Source organism: Cydia pomonella, chromosome 2 (assembly GCF_033807575.1).
Source record: "Cydia pomonella isolate Wapato2018A chromosome 2, ilCydPomo1, whole genome shotgun sequence".
NCBI classification, from domain to species: domain Eukaryota; kingdom Metazoa; phylum Arthropoda; class Insecta; order Lepidoptera; family Tortricidae; genus Cydia; species Cydia pomonella.
Genome location: NC_084704.1, coordinates 27,411,709 through 27,429,681, shown reverse-complemented (window position 1 = coordinate 27,429,681; position 17,973 = coordinate 27,411,709). Strand labels below are relative to the sequence as shown.

General features: G+C 38.0%; 2 protein-coding genes across 2 annotated transcripts in view; both read right to left on the bottom strand.

Moving 5' to 3' along the window:
• Positions 1-4,332: 4,332 nt before the first annotated feature.
• On the bottom strand, positions 4,333-17,687 carry LOC133534799 (uncharacterized). Its single transcript, XM_061874077.1, has 9 exons — positions 17,179-17,687; positions 16,856-17,002; positions 15,658-15,810; positions 11,386-11,548; positions 9,591-9,826; positions 8,722-8,839; positions 7,593-7,786; positions 5,068-5,197; positions 4,333-4,758 (listed from the first exon to the last, which is right to left on the bottom strand). The coding sequence occupies exons 1-9, from the start codon at positions 17,311-17,313 to the stop codon at positions 4,361-4,363; spliced, it is 1,674 nt and encodes a 557-aa protein (XP_061730061.1). The 5' UTR covers positions 17,314-17,687; the 3' UTR covers positions 4,333-4,360.
• Positions 14,820-17,973, bottom strand: part of LOC133534794 (uncharacterized) — a 259,834-nt gene continuing 256,680 nt past the window's right edge. The window contains exon 10 of the transcript XR_009802086.1: positions 14,820-14,852. The gene's annotated coding sequence lies outside the window, so the exon portion shown is untranslated. The remainder of the gene's footprint in view (positions 14,853-17,973) is intronic.

Genomic DNA, 17,973 nt, shown 5'->3' with positions numbered 1-17,973 from the left:
TGTTGCGGGTACTTAGACAACGATATATATATATTTATAAATACTTAAACACAGAAAACATCCATGACTCAGGAACAAATATCCATGCTCATCACACGAATAAATGCCCATGTATTATACAGGTTCATCTTTTGAGGTTAAAACGTTCATAGATAGGGCACCGTGTTCATATTCTGTATGCCTTATTATTTTGTATAAAAATAGTGAATTTGGAATAATTCATTCTAATCTAGATTATATGCTGCATCATATTAAAAAATAAAAGTTGTTAAAAATAAGTTTCAACATATATGTAAAAAAAAAAACTAAAGTTGGGGTAGTCGCTTAACTGTTCATCTTTTCGTGACTTCACCCTCCGTAAGTTACAACAAAACCGGCGGCTGAAACTATACTACTATATAAATATATAGCAATACCACGAGTGGCCATAGTAAATTCTCAATACTTAACTATAGTCGTAAGTAATATCGTTGGCTTCGAATAGTTTTCTTTAAACTCGTGCCACTAAACTCTGAAAACTATTTCCCAAGTGCGACTACAAGAAACAATTGTTAACCAAGGGTTAAAACGCACCCATTTCTGATGAGGTATTTTCACCCAAATTAAAAACACTCTACTTATCATTTCAAATACGAGGAAAGTAAAATACAATATGTGTATTTTACAAAACATTACTAAATACAAACTTTTATAGGATATTATGAGGGTACTTTCAATTAAAATTTTAAGCAAAATAATCATTACTTATGGAAATTATACAAAAAATCCATTAAGAACCGAGTTTTTATAGGGTAGAAACGTTTAAATTTCAGTGCGCTTCATAGGTAAACAATGAGCCCCTTTCAGAGCCTGAGAAATGAAAAAGAATAAGAGTACCCTAGCGGACGATATATACATACCAGAAAACCCTTTTTTTTGTATTTATCTGCTTTGTTTTCAAAGTGTTTTGTAAGTTCACTGGGGACAACACAATAAACGTGTCACCCATAGAGAGGTACCTAGGTACATACCCACTTAGCTTTGTCAGCAAAACCCACGCAACAAAAAGTATCGCCGAAAACAATATCTCCCTCCATCATCACATATCATTTTAAAATGCAAGAATATTTTTTGTCCGTGGGTACATCTTGCAATTTGTCACATTAGCATGAATTATTTGGTCGGCTACAACGAATTGTAGGTGTAACGCTTATTTTTGACTGAATAATGAAGTATAAATTTATACAGTAAGTACAGTACACCTGCATAATAAACGAGTTTTTTTTAAACCTGCATATTGACTCTCGCCGACGGCCTTAGCTTCAATTTCAGCAGCCTCGTATCTCTTTTCCAGGCATACTTAGTACGATTTATCGACCACATACCTACGTGTCAATAGAATTTCAACCTCAAAGTTCCGATTTAAGGTTTAAATGAAATTGGGCTTTTGCAAAATGTGACTAGTCTTCAAATGAATCACCTAACTTAACTAATTGGAATATATAGCAGATTTTTGGGAATACCTTAGAAGGTACCGATCTAAAATCGGTGCAGCCTGGAAAAGGGTTAGGAGTTATTGTAGATCTGCGCTATAACCGCGAAAATCGAAGTTCGTCAATTGCGGGCATTTTTCTCTGTCACTCTAATTACATCTTACTGAGAGTAAAAGAGAAGGATCCCCGCAATTTGCGGATTTCGATTTTCGCGGTAGGCCCCCTGTGCCGACGCACACTGGTCCCTCCACACTGTTAGACGCACTTTTCTGGTTATTTGTTTTACAGCAATATAAGCAATGTCCCACTTTTTTCGATTTGGGACGTGTGCGACGACGCGGTAAAATCTATCAAGCCGTAAGGGCGTTTCACATGCCAAAGAATTAGAAGAAATGGACCAACTTATAAAGAAATTACCAAATGACCAGTTCTTCTTCTTCTCTGCCATATCACGGCCCGCCTGATGGTAGTGATGGTTAGCAGTTACCTTGCCTATGGAAGCCTTCAACTCCAGCGATGTTACATACGCGTTGCCGACCCTTATTTACACCGGGTGGTAGTTTTGAACAGTCGACAGCGCCAACTGGCATAGCTACACTACTTATCGACCGCCAAATTAAGCCGATCAGTACCCCTAGTGTTAATTTATTCTATAGCGAAACGTGACGTACGTGTTTGCGTTAAGTCTCATTCTGTATGGGATTTAGAAACAGCACGCCAAGCGGGACGTTTTGGACACTCAAAATCCCATACAAAATGAGACTTAACGCAAACGCGTAGGTACGTCACGTTTCACTAACGAATAAATTTACACTAGGGGTACTGATGTACCGTGACCTTAAGTATACTAAACTCCAAATTATGTTACAACAAAAAAATAATCATTCATGGATTATGCCGCCGTAATCCATGAATTATTTTTTGCGCAAAATATTCCATCACCACCAACGTAGGCATCACAGCAAAAATTGCCTAAGTTGGTATAATAGAGCCATAGATAAGTAAGTAAGCTCTGCTCGCGTAGCCAACATGCCAATCGTTAAGGCTCCGTAGCAAACGAAACGCAAATGTCACTGTCGCACTAATATGAAAGAGTAATAGAGAGATGGCTACGCTACGAAGCATTAACGATTAGCATGTTGGCTACTCGGGCAGGTCGGACTTATTTCTCTATGGTAATGCTCATCACGAAGGTAGCTACGGTACATAAGGTATCTAGAGGTACCTAGATAATCCACCGTTTATATATAAATATTTCGAAGTATTTATGTTTTACACAGGTAACAAACATGCCGTTGTCGAATATACAAAAGGCATTTTAGGATATTAGGAAGTACACGGTACGAGGAAGACGCCCGGCTGTCGGCCGCCAAGATTGTTATTTACAATTCACCGACAATCGCAAGACCAGCTACGTCTGACCCTCGAAGACGCTCAATTGTTACAAACCTCGAAGTCAATTTAGGATTGAGGTCGCAGTCTAGACATGTTTGGTGAACTAGGCAGCAGGTAGCCGTCGCGACGGCGGCGGCACATTTTCGTAAACAGAGTAAGTAGTAGTGATTGTAACCTTTTGGAAGAGTTGACCGTTTTAGGTAACCAGTATAGTGGGGTATACAGGTTGGCCCAAAATACGCTGACAAAGGTATGTACATACCAAAGAGAATTTGAAATAGAGGTGTATTGTCAAAGAAAAATTTGTAGCCACAGCAAATTTACTGCTATCTTTCGACACATGATTAAAACTTTTAGAACACCATTCGACCTTGATCCTTATTCTTTCACTGATATGTGTTAAATTTGTTAAATGTCAGAAACTGGCGCCATCTTACCCAGCACAATCTAAAGGTTATAGCGCCATCGCTAGAAACGATGCTGGCATACCTTTGGTCTATGATGTATTAGATGGCGCCACTTATAAAAAACTTTTTTTAATACGCAAGTAAATATTACGGGATTCACGGGTTAGCACTGATTGACTAGCGCGTAATTTTTTCGCGCATTAGCAATGTAATATTTTTTGTTTTAATTAGTATGGATTTCCGCAAAGTAACGCCTGATTCTATTCATTATTTAAAATACCTACTTTCGTGCGTTACACTAGGTGTAGGTACCAAATTCACTCCACATCTCGAGGTAACGACACATTAGCTGGCTCAATAATTTGACTCGCGCTACTATGGAGAATAACAAAGCCAGTCTGGTGGAGGTGGAGAATAACTTCGCAACTTGCCAACTTCCGATTTCCGAATTTGGTTGAAAAACATTTGTCGATTTTACTCTGTTCTCGTTTATCAAGGATTTTCCGTAAAGTTTTGTTACAAAACTCTTGTACAGTCCGCAGCAGAAGTTAAAAAGCGGACTATTTAAATACCTACTTTAAAAGATCTCACACGCTCTTGTTTTGGATTCCCTATACAATTTGGCAAAAATTTAACCCTTGTACCTAATTACAGCATGTCCATTTGTCCGTATGTTACAGCCATTTTACTCGAAAATTAAACCGCGTTTTTTTTTAAACCCCGGTAACTTCAAGGGTGCATTCCTACGCTTAAATTAACTTTCTCAAAGACACCGGCATTATAATTAACTCCATTTTGGAGATAAGGCCAGTACAGACGGGATGATCAAGTCGACCAGATCAGGAAAAAAATACGTCAATCTCATCTAGCGTCCACACGTACACAATTTAATCACCAATTTTAGATTTATGGTGAGCTTCAAGCGCTCAAAATAAAATAAAAATGGCCCTAAACGCGCATACTAGCGTCGAAAATTGGCAATCTTGCATCCGCATCTCCATTTGATCGGACAAAATCTAAAAATGGAATCAAGTGCGTACCAATGAAAATTAAAACAGTTTACAATGAATAATTTATTTACTTAACCTACAATGTTAAAGCTCCAAACATTGGAAATGTATCACTATTACTGAGTTTATACTTAAATCTAGTCAAGCGCCCGCAGGCGACCACCACTTCGCCGCTCGGCGCACTTATCACACATGACGCACTTGTGTTGAGGTTCATTTGGGCCCTAGTTATTTGCACTCTAGTTAACTTTAGCGGGATTTCTCTTGTCCGGCAACTTTTTAACTTTATGTGTATACTTTTCGTGGAGTACTTGGTGGGTTCGAATACTGCCTCTCTGTGGATACTGTTCAGTTTCTTCATGAAGGGTATGGATCTGATTCTAGGGCGCCGCACGATAGGTCGAACGGGTAGTACGTATGGGAATTCTTCGTCCGATGTTTTGTCAGGATTCGTTGTGTGTACTGGCTTTTCATCTAGCAAAGATCAGGAATTATTAAATGTCTTTAGAAGCAAATCATCAAATCAAACGGCCAAACAATTAAATCTACGCCTACCAAACAAGAAAACGTGGGTTTGAACACCGTCACGTGACAATGTTTCTTATAAGTTATGCATGAAATGTGTTTATATATTTATGCAAAATATTTGGTGAAAGACAACATAGTTGGGAAACCCTCTGTTTCCCCTATAGCTGATAAGGTAAGGTTCTAGGATGCAACCGGGAAAGCATCTGAGGTCTGTATAATGTATGTACATTTATAAAAGCGACTTTTTGTCCTCACCTTTATAATGAAACAGTGTCCGTCGCGGTAAGATCGAGTCGCCCAGCATCTCATACAGGGTGTAGTCAGTCATGACGAAGTCTTCCAAGAACGTCGTCCGCTCGGACCTGAGCAGGCACGTCGACACGTCCTGTACGAACATTGACATTAGCGGCGAAGTAGAAGGAAACTGTAGTTTTAATATTTAATTGGCTCATGTTTCATTTAACCAAGGGGAAATGGCATAATCAAATTCATAAAACTAAATTATACCTCGTATGTTCATAAGTTTTGAGACGACGACGAAGTCATGAAAGTAACGAAAATCAAATAAATAATTATCGAGCTGCATAAGTTATAAAAATAAATTTCATTGATTTTGGATTAAAGTTTTTTTTAATAGGCTGAAAAAATGCCAGTGGCTCATTTAATAGCGGCAAGACTTGGATGAAATTTTCACCTGCTCGAAATAAGGTTTTGTCCCCAAATAAAGCATTTTCAGAGTAACTTTATGTTAGATGAGGACTTTAAAACTACCTACAAATAGTCTGTCTGGTAGTTTTACACTTTGAATGTGGCACGTTTTCTTCAAAAATGAGGAAAAATACTAACTTCTTATGAAAATATCCTCCTCACCGCAATATAGGCATGGTAATTAAATATCGCTTATCCAGCACAGAATTCGATTTTTTTCTGAATATTTTGGTATTTCATTCAATATTATATCATCTAGCACAGTTTTTTTCTACTTCCAATACTTTCCCAGCAGTAAACGTAACATTTTCGGAATCGTGCCGGCAACTCCTAAATGCCGGTATTAAACGACTATAATAAAAAACAGGCCATTTTAAATAAACTCAATTTATTTTGATTACTTACAATTATTAATCGTATGGCATGCATAAAGAAGGCAATCAGAGTATAGCTTTGAGGTCGCTAAGCCAGGTAACCAACTCAGGCGTGACTGATTCCCGATCTTCAGCTGGTCCAGAATACGAGTGAAGGCGACAACGTTGGAAGATACGGTCAGTAGTCTGCTCTTCCTCGCCGCACTCGCAGAGAGGAGAATCATTCCAACCCCATTTATATGTTAGGGAATTACAACGGCCATGCCCAGTTCTCAGCCTATTTAAGCGACACCAAAGTTTGCGGGGGAGGTCTAAACCTTTTGGTTTTTTGTCGGGTCGGTGACATGTGATGGTGCGTCCAGTTGTAGCAGCAGACCACTCCGTTTTCCACCGATCTGAGATAGTGAAGTTGTTCAGAGTCTGAGCTGCAGAACAGGGTGGATTTCGGGATTTTACTCGCCGGGGAGATGGACGGCAGAACTCGTCATGAACCCGCAGCGCAGGATTTTTGACGATCTTCTCGGTTTCCCTCTTCAGAGCCTGTAGTCGTCGGAGATGAGGTGGAGCTATGTGACTTAATGCCGGTAGCCAGTGGACGGGTGTGGATCGAATGGTACCAGAGATGTGGCGCATAGTCTCGTTTAGCTTAACGTCTACTTTGTGGACATGAGTGCTTTCAAGCCACACCGGTGCGAAGTATTCAGCCGCTGAGTAGACAAGCGCAATGCCTGAGGTGCGTAAGCAATCAGCTGAAACCCCTCAATTGGTCCCGCAAAGTTTGTGTAGAAGATTGTTCCTCGTCGCGATCTTCTGCGAGTTTCGATAGGTGAAATGATGTTAGGGTGTTAGGGATCTATCCAGAGTAACTCTCAGATATTTCGGACAGGGATTGTACTTTAGAACTTTTGATTACTTATAATGTAACCGCTTAACATTTCAGTAATTGAACTATTTGAGTTTACATTAGTCTCAAAACTTACGATCATACTAAGTAATTTCACCATGGTCTAGCCGCTGTAGCTAGAGTATGATGCAGTATAGGCACGCACCAGCAGAGCCTCCCGGAGGCCGACTCCGACGTGGTACTTCCTCGGCGCGTGAACCCTCGCGTCCAGGTGGTCGAGGTAGTCGCCGAGACCTGCAGAATCTGCAGCTAGAGTATAGTACAGTATACGCACCAGCAGAGCCTACCGGAGGCCGACTCCGACGTGGTCCTTCCTCGGCGCGTGAACCCTCGCGTCCAGGTGGTCGAGGTGGTCGCCGAGACCTGCAGCATCTGCAGCTAGAGTACCTATAGTACAGTATACGCACCAGCAGAGCCTCCCGGAGGCCGACTCCGACGTGGTCCTTCCTCGGCGCGTGAACCCTCGCGTCCAGGTGGTCGAGGTGGTCGCCGAGACCTGCAGCATCTGCAGCTAGAGTATAGTACAGTATACGCACCAGCAGAGCCTCCCGGAGGCCGACTCCGGCGTGGTCCTTCCTCGGCGCGTGAACCCTCGCGTCCAGGTGGTCGAGGTGGACGCCGAGACCTGCAGCATCTGCAGCTAGAGTATAGTACAGTATACGCACCAGCAGAGCCTCCCGGAGGCCGACTCCGACGTGGTCCTTCCTCGGCGCGTGAACCCTCGCGTCCAGGTGGTCGAGGTGGTCGCCGAGACCTGCAGCATCTGCAGCTAGAGTATAGTACAGTATACGCACCAACAGAGCCTCCCTGAGGCCGACTCCGGCGTGGTCCTTCCTCGGCGTGTGAACCCTGGCGTCCAGGTGGTCGAGGTGGTCGCCGAGGCACTGCACGAGCGCGCGCCGGCCTAGCGCTACGACGCAGCGGATCATCGGCGCCGTCAGCCGCTCGCACGTGCCTTGCGAAAGGTAGTCGAACAGGATGCCTTTGCCTGCAAATTTATATTACAATAGTCGGAGACTCTTTACTTGCTCTTTACGCATTGCACTTCATGATTTAGAAAATGAAGGCGCCATCTATCGTTAGTGGGCTAGTGTCATGGGGATATAAATTAAATTGTTTCACGTACAAATACCGATTTCAATGTACAATCTTGATAATATTATTATATTGTTTATTTTTTACTAACTTCACTGTAGCATATAATTTTGACTGATTGGTTAGCCTATAGTCGACAGCGCAAACCGTATGGCGATCTTCACATTGGGTGCGGATTCGCACGTCGCTCAGTTGTGCGAGCGCGGCATCACTATAAACGCGCATAACGCTGTCACGCTCATACACAGAAGAGACATGCGAATTCCCATCAGGGTCGATAGAGGTCTACCAGGCTAAGACTAACAATCCTATTTATGCATTAAGGTGAATTAACTATTTCTTGTTGTTGTTTTGTCCCGTCAGCCAGGCGACACTAGTATCACAGTTTGTTAGATGAACTCTTGTAGCACGTTATACTATGGTCCATTTAGGAAAGGGCTTTTAGAACTACCACAAAAATAGTGGACCCAGGTGACCGTAACCATCTCAACGAGTGACAAGAAAAAGTTGATTCACCCATTAGTAAAGTAACATGTCCGTACATTTATGAATATCCAAAAATCATCACTCACCCGATAGTACAGATTTCAATGTCCGAGAGTAGTATGATATTATTTAGGCGTTGTATTGTTGTAACTTGTAACAGTATGTGTTACATTCACTTTATTTTATTAAATAAAACTTATACTCATGTTTATTATTTTAACATAAACACATGCATACTAGATTTTAAATTATAATATAATCATGAGTACGGTTTAAAAGTGGAAAACAGAAGTTATAAAGTTGTTTATTTTAGTAAAATGAAACTACAGTAAAACTACAGACCTATTGTGATAAACGAAGGCCATGTCCTTGTGATTTTGGTGAGTATTAGAACCATCTTATCTGCTAGAGAGCCGTTGCCGAGGATGTTGGACACCATCACAGGAAACAAGCGCTGAAACTGAAGTATACGATACTGTTAGTTATATGGCTAGCTCTTTAGGTGTTTCTATGTGTTAGGAATAATCTTAATACATTCACTACTAGCGGCCCGCTAGGTGGGTTCTTTGCTTAGAGCGGAAAACCCACGTTATCGCCTACGAACGTAATGCGTAGCTCACGCTTCACGCAATTGATGCGTTAACTTTTTCGACGCCGTGTCAAACACAAATGCTGTCGCTCAGACGTCAACCGGTGTCAAAACTGAAATTGAACTTTATGCATATGCACGTAGATCTATTTTGCTCTATGATATGTGCTGGATTAATCCGTCGTTGGAGTTGGACCTGCGGTTCGAATATATCCGCCGTTGGCGTCGAAAAGGTTAATGGGCAAGAAGCAGAACCACGCGGAAACTGAAACTGCATTTATTCAGCATCAGCAAATAGGCTACAATGAAATTTTTACTGATATCAGGAAATTTAAATTGGGTTGAGAATGTTCGGTTGTGTGTGCAGGTATGTGGTTGTGTAAGTGATCTCTGTCTTTCTATATCTATATTCTCTATAGGCCCACGGTCCTATCCATAGTACTTATTAATTCAATGTAATTTGAACAATTATCAATTGGAACACAATTGTATTTCTCTTGTTTCGTAAGATTTCATTAAAAAAAAATCAACCCTATTTCCTACACTATTGATTTGAAATTCAATTGATAATATTCTTGTATGGGTCTTAGAGGGATACTTACTGTATTTAAGTTAAACTGACCTGCTGCTGTATGTTGGTATCCAAACTACATGGATTAGAACACAGCGCATCGACCATATCAAGCACATTGGCTTGTAGTGGTTTCTTAGCAGGCACATTTAGCGCGTTCAGATTATCATCGTTCAGCACCAGCACCGCCAGGTTGAACAGGTTCGGGAAAATCGGCCCGATCCGAGTGTTCGTCGTCAGATCTTCCACTGCTAATTCTTTAGGTTTCTTTCTGAGGTTCAATATTGCTGAAATTTGTGTTACAATTAGAAGATCATCTTATTTAAAAAAGTAATACATTTGGTAGAGACACACTGAAAACGAACTAAAGGACGTCGAGCTCAAAGATATCCTTCTGTTTTTCAGGAAAACAAGAAGATTTGAGGAGAATAGTGTGGGAATGCCGCCGGGACAGTATCCAACTTCAGGGATTTGGGCTGAATGACCGCGACACGTGATCGACAGCCCGCCTGGTTCCAGCCGGGCGTCCCTACACTACATCTACATTTATTCAAAAATGTTCAATCTACACAAAAAAAAATTGAACGTTGTCGTTACGATCTGCATTCCCTTAGTGTAGGTATAGATAGGCTAGTAAGAAAAATGCAATACAAATACTTGAACAAACAATGACGAGCGTTTCAATGTTTGAAGTGAAAACTTCTTAATTTAGCGGCGCTGTGCACTTATTGTGATGAGAAAAAAAAATGTAAAACTCGCGTCAGGTGTCACGTGACCGTCAGATTGAAAATTCGTAAGACGGACACGTGACATCATGGTGACGTACAAATTGAATGTCATCGAAGCCTTGTTACTATATGGAAGGTAGACGCAAGGAACAGAATCTCCATATACCAAAAAATGTCCGACAAAAAACAATAAATAGGTGGCGCTACAATACCTAGAATACGTGAGAAAAAAAATCTAATCATAGACAACGCACTTCACTCCGTCAATAACGCCTAGGTTCTTAGCTACTCTAGCGCTACTCTGGAGAGATTTGGAACTATTATTTATAGCTGACAGCTGGAAACTTTTGCAATAGTTCTGCCTAAGGAGATTCTGTACCTTGCGTCTACCTTCCATACTGGTTACTTTTGAAAAATCGTATCTCATTCAAGTGTGACATTTTATTTTCTTCATAATCAAAATGCTGTCATAACTGTTAAAGAGGTTTAATCTTTGTTCATGGTGTTGTATTGTATCTTTGTGTTGTTGGGTGTACATGATTGTAGATACTCAAATTTTTCTTTACCAAAACATGGTGACCGATTCATTAACATTTACTGATTGTGTAGGCTGTAGTCCTGCTCACGTCTCATGAATTACTCTGTATATGTAATATATTAACTCTAAAATTCGCATTTAATAAGTAGGTATAATAGAAAATTATCTCTTTTTATAAAACTGCTACTCTATTTCTCCAAAATATCAAAAATGCACAACGTTAATATTCAAGTTTTCACTTCTGCTGGCACTCCCGGAGTGCAACCCGTTGTTTTTCTTTTTTTATCATAATTATTATGCATCCAAGTACTTACATGTGTGTGGCGTATGGTGGTTTAATGTTTTATGAATTTACTCACGCATAAATAGACAATGGAACACTGAGAGTATTGAGTACTGAGATATTGTGATGGTTTAACTTTAAAAACCCTTAAAATTGCCAATTTATATCTTAAGACTAAGAGATAGCGTATTTATTTTTGTTTCACAAAACGAATGAATATTAATGATAATTTATTTATAATTACAAATCTTAAGTTTATATAATTATAAGCAGGTGATAATGGTGGATATTGTTTACCTCTTGCTACTTTAGTATAGTAATTTTGTAACGCAGCACTTATGTTTGTGTTGTTGTTCAAGCTCTTCTCGTCTGTGATCCATTCCACGGACACAGTGGGGGTTGTGGAGTATACATAGCTCTGTGACGTCATCGCATATTCAGTCACATTCATCACAGGCTCCTAAAAGTATACATACAAATATAAATATCAGTAAATACAATATATATATAAGTCTTCTGGGATTCAATTATGTCAGGAAAATAGAATGAGACACGGATAATATTTTAAGACATTAATTAAAGTTTTACATAGTTTTTTTAATAATTTGTAATCCACTTATATGATGTTCACACTCATATGTTATTATTGTAATTTATTTCGATTATTTTCACATTACTTTGATTACGATTTCATATTATTTATTTTATTAAATACGAACCATGGTATCAAAAGGTGTTAACATAATAGGTAGGTACATAGGTGTTATTGTGATAACTTTCTAAATTTCCACACGTCGTGCTTCGGCCGAGGCGGCGCGCACCTCTACACTGGCCGTTTTATGCGCGAGGAAATCGCCTCGCGCGTATGCTTGCTCTGTATGGACCCGCCTATTTTCAATTATGTTTTCTAAAAGTCTGAATTATGAGTTATGTATAGGTAAGTAATTAAATGTTTTTTTTTTCGCATGCCTCTTGCTTTTTTAGAATCCTGTGTAAGGGACTCAGGAAGACAGGTGCAGCCTGGTGTCAGCGTAACAGTAAAAAATAATAAATAAACAACATGTATCAACTAGAACTCTTAACAAATATATTATCCTAGAACAAGAACAAATAAGTATAATAATGATATAATACCACTGTGAAATTATTATTTTATCTAAACAAAACAGTTATAGAATCTGTAACACAGTAATTTCATGCACTACTGAACATACAATTTCTATTTAACACTAAATATAAAATGCCCCTTTTACACTGATATAAAAACCTCCGGCTTCGTAAAAAATCACATACACATTTACGCTTGAAGAGCGTGTATGTCATAATAAGAAAGAAGAAATAAAAAATAACAATGAAAATCTTCAAAACACTTTTAATACTGTGTTCAGCAGTATTTGCTATGTCAGCGCCTCAGTTTGAAGCACTAACGGGTATTTCAGACCCTCAAAAGATATTCAGTCTCGGCAGTAGTTTCATGGGAATGGGTAACAAGTTATTAGGCTCGCTGCCGTTGCCACTGTTGAGAGGCGCTGGAGAGAAGAAAGCCATAATTGAAGAATGACTATCCTTCTAAGACGAAAACGTGACATGTAAAGGCAGTGTATTTTTTTGTGTTTGCTATCATACTGTTTCCGTTACTATCCTTAGAAGATGGTGAAGGCAGCATTTTACAATGTATGTTTCTTTTTTTCTGTTTGTTATCATATTGTTTTGATTGTGTATAATTATTTAAAATATGATTCGAATCCTATGCCCCAATGGAGGGTTTTTACTTGATGAAAAGACGATGGTTTTTATAATTATTTTTATTTTTCAGATTTTTGTGTTAATGGTAAAATTTATTGCAGGCATTTATTGAAATCAGATTAAAATATTCAGTTCATTCATTTTTAAATTATTTTTATCTTGTATATGTTATTTTTGATTCCATTGTGTTCTTCTATCTAAAATAAATTAATGAAATTATTTTAATGGCACCTTTTTCTAAACTAGCCTGATTGTTTTAGTATTAAATATTTTTCCCCTATTAGCATAAGTGTGAGCCTGAGAAATGGGTGATATTAATAAGGTAGTGTAGTAAGTAGCATAGAGAAATTACCTTAGTGACCACTCCATACATGGATATAAAATAAAAACCCATTTATAATAAGTTTTAAACAAGCTTTTTTAAATACCTACAGTTATTTCAAAATTTTACAAACCTTTGAGAAGCCGTATCTTATGAACTATTTGGCTTACTAAGAAAAAAATTATAGTCAATGAATTGCAAATTTCTTCTTCTTAAAAGTGTGCATAGTGACTTTTTCCGTAACTCCAGATTTTGGTGGAAAAAAATACAACAACTGAAAAAAGTCCTAAAATTGAATCGATTTTCATGTATTTTTCAATGATCCCAAAGGCTTTTGAGGTCGAAAACTTGTATTTGTTAATACCATTTCATCACTACCAACATATTAAAAAAACAGAACTACCTCATTTGATGTTACGTAAAATGTACCAATTCCATGGGTTATTTTTGTCACATGGTAAGACTAATAGCAAGCTATGGAGTCGATATTAGCAATAAAATTCAACTCATATTCATACTCTTACTCATTTATTTATTGAATTAGTGAATTTTAATTTTACAAGGACATGAATGTTTGTAAACTATGCTTTAATTTTGTCTTTCGGGACATAAATATTACAAATAAGAATAATGACCATTTTTACCTGTTTTAATATACATATAGTGTTCTTTTTATACGAAATTTCGTTATTTAATCAATACAAAAAATGGTAAATATTCTTATTTGTAATATTTATATATTCAAAGATATAATTAGTATATAACTCCACTTATTAAATGGATGAATGAGTATGAGTATAAATATGAGTTGAATTTTATTGCTTATGTCGATACCATAGCTCGCTATTAGTCGTACCGTGCGATAAAAACTCTGATGCCTAGTCATAGATTAGGTATATTTTTAAATATACATCCCATACAAATTATTATTAATATGTAAGGGCAGCCATGTATGGTATGAGCTCTTTAACTTATTTGTCCATGGTAGTAGTTATTAAGGTCCGACCGAGATCTCGGTCTCGGTCTCGGCTATCGGCCAAAATGGGCCGAGATTCTTGCCGAGACCGAGACTAGGCAGTTATCATTGGTGAATTTGAAGTTTCCGCACACAAGCGCCGGGGTCTAAGCCACCCGTTGGTTGCACCGCCCGGTTGGTGTGACGTTTTTTGTGATTTTGCTTGGTTTCGTACCCACACATTTTAAGCCAAAGCCAAACTTATCAAATACTAAGTATTGGGATCGGATAGGCGCGGTTGCAAGTAATGACTTGTTCATTTGGGTCTTTTCGTATTGTGGTTGTTGTTATTGTTGAATAAATGAGTGTATATTGTTATCGGGATGTAACTTAGATTAACTTGTTTTGAGTGGAAATTTTGATACTAAGTATATTTGTGTTAACGGGAATAAGCAAAGCAGTTGGTAAGAACAACACGATACCTGTGGCGGATATTTTTGGGTTACAATATAGATCTTTATTTTGATTATTGTTATTGTACCTCTTTTTGTGCACATCCGTACTGAAAACACCGGCCAAGTGCGTATTGGACCACGCATAATGGAAGGTTCCGTACAGTCAGCGTCAAATACTTTGTAGCAACCAAAGTAGCCAAATAGTTCGGTACACCCTATATTTAGTATGGTGTAACGAACTATTTGGCCACTTTGACTGCTACAAAGTATTTGACGCTGACTGTACCTTCATACAATACAAAAAAGCCGTACAAGCAAAAGAGCATATGTTAGTGGCACTTTCGTCGTTTTAATAAGAAGTTTTTTTTTTTATAACTCTTAAATGGCTTAACTGACCATATTCAAAATAATTTTCCTGAAAAATTATTTGCTTATTAAGCTTTTTTATTTAGATATTTTTAAATGGTGTTGCTCTCCCGGTTCTAAAGTAAGAGGGGATCACACTATATATTTTTGGAGTGATTATTTCCAAAAGTATTTTCTTAATAAAAAAAATGTTTTTAGCAACCTTTATGTATTTTTTTTATCTAATCATTAGCCACATTATTTTTTTTTTACTTTTAGTTATGTTTATATGGAGTAGATATTTGAAAATATATTTTACAATTTTTTTTCGAAACTAAAAAGCAACTTACATAAATACATCTTCACCTACGTTCCAAATTTGGTTACTTATAAAATATATCATATATATTTTGAGTAAAATGGCTGTGACATATGCACAGACCGACAGACATAAGGACATGACAAAATTATAGTTTTGGTGGGTTCCATTTTTGCCATTTTGGCTATGGAACCCTAAAAATACTATTTAATAGTGCTACAAATGGATTATGATAACTTTTTTTCTGATAATTCGTCGAATTTCGATTATAAAAACATTTTTATAAATTCTCAGTCTCGGCCGAGACTAAACAAACGTTCTCGGTCTTAGTAGTTATAGTATGAAACTACATAAGTTTAAATCTTATATTGTAGATTCAACAATTTACGAAAATAAACAAAGAATAAATGCTTAGGATTATACTCACAAGTGCACAGCAGATCTTTCCTTCCCCAACAGTGGCATACTTCACAGTGTTTGCTCCGACCACAGGGCTTGTGTCCGAGAGGGTCAGCACTGTGTTCACATCCCATGTGTCCACTCGGGACTTCTTTATCATCTCACTGTGTAAAGCAATGGCCTGGAACATGAGAAAAATAAAATGAATGCTAGCAAAAATTATTGCAAACCTACATTTTATTAACCTTTTCAACGCTTTCTCCCTCGCATCAAAATGTAGCATACACGCCAATATGTCAACTATTGAGAAACGAATTTAAACCTTATCTGTCAACAGTAAAATTGCTTTGACAGCGTCTGCCATGACCTCTTTAGTGGTCGTTGGCGTGGTAGGCACGACAGCACACAACCAATTTAGTGGCTCTTGGCGTTCAAAAGGTTAAAAAAGCTATGGTAACATTTATAACACTATAAAAATTTATGAATTTATTCAACAGCCTTTAGTTGGTAGTGACCATGCCTACAAAGCAGGAAGTCCCGGGTTCGAATCCAGGTAAGGACATTTGTATGTGTGTTTATCAAATGTAATTGTTCCTGAATTATGGATGATTTCTATGTATTCAAGTATATAATATATACTTGAATACATAGAAATCATACTATATATCTATCAAGTATATTGTTGTCTAGTACCCACAACTCAACCCTTAGTGAGCTTACAGGGGGGCTAGGTTGATTTGAGTAAGATTGTTTCATGATATTTTGTTATGGGACAATCTTACTCAAATATAAGCTTTATTTGATGTTCATAAGTATATCATGTAATATGCCTACTTAGAAAATAAAACCTTATTACTTGTTTATTTATGACATACCTTTTGTTAAAACTCTTGACTTACATTTGATGCAGAGAAAATAATTCTTGTTTAAGTCTAACCCCTTAATTGATAAAACTTTACAAGCCTCAATTAGTTAATTTATGTGATATCCAAATACAAATAGGTACATAAGTCAAAATGACAGATAAAAACAAAAATTGAATACCTAATTGAGGCTTGTAGATGTTTATGAATAAATCCATAAATGTTTTACTAGATATAGCTTACTTTAAAAGTACATAAATATAGGTAAGATTATCATAACTACATTGTTAATATTAACTCTAACAATTTATAAAATGATGCACACCTATTAAAAATTACCTGGAAATAATAATATGAACTTACACATATAGTCTGTCGCAACTTGTAGCTGACATCTTCTGCCAAGTTCGTGGCAGCCTCAACATTGATCTCAGCGCCAACTTGGTCAGCCATGCATTGCACTGAGTCGGCACTGACTCCAGCAAACTTACCCTGAGATGTGGTACTGTCCTAAACCAAAAAAGTCATTTTATTGTATGTACTAAACAATATTTAGATTTTTTTGTCATACCCGTAAACAATAATTCATATCTTTTTTTATTTATTTATTTAAATCAAAAACCAACGGATACAATGCGATTTTTACCGCGAAGCGGCGTGGTATGTCAGAAAGCATGTTTACTTGCCTTTTCATTGAGTGGAGGAGTATCACACTGACTCGAGCCTCCTGATTCTGACGCCATGGATTTATTTCTGTCCCGGTCCCTGCTGCTACTTGCTTTCTTCGTGTGGTTTTTCATACTTGTTGATGAATTTGACATTTTTCTTGCTGTGGCCAGCAATATCTTTGAAATGTTTTATGTGTTACACAAAAAAAGATCTGGTATTGACATTCTACGTGTTTTAATACAGAAACAACATATTTTAAGTTAAAAACAAACAAATCACATAATCTACTAAGTTACGTTTTTTGTGATTTGATGTAATTTTGTGATTGTTCTGTCTGTTTGACACGACATTTGGCATTGACAATGACAAATTGACAATTGCTATTTCTTTTATATTTACTAGGTTTGCTCTGATTTGGATACTAGTTTTTTCGGCTAAAGGACCCTCCACACTCGTGCGAGAATCGAGGCGCGAAGCCGCGAACTCGAGTGTGGAGGGCCCTCGCGACGATTTCGCAGATTGTTCACGCCTTCGCGCCTTAGGGTCTCCCCAAACTAGTCGACGCCGTTTCGGCAAATCGCGTACGGAAAAAGCTTTATGTCAACGCAATAAGAGCGAATAAGTCGTAAATCGGCTCGACCCACGCGAAACGACGTCTTTCGACGGGAAAACGGCGTTTTGCCGTAAAGCTGTTCGCATTCGTACGACGCTGTTTGCAGCCTACCGCACACGTTCGCATTCATAAATCTCCTTATACCGCCGTACGGTGCCGGAAAGAGTTGAACGGCTCCGATCACGGCCGAGCACCTACG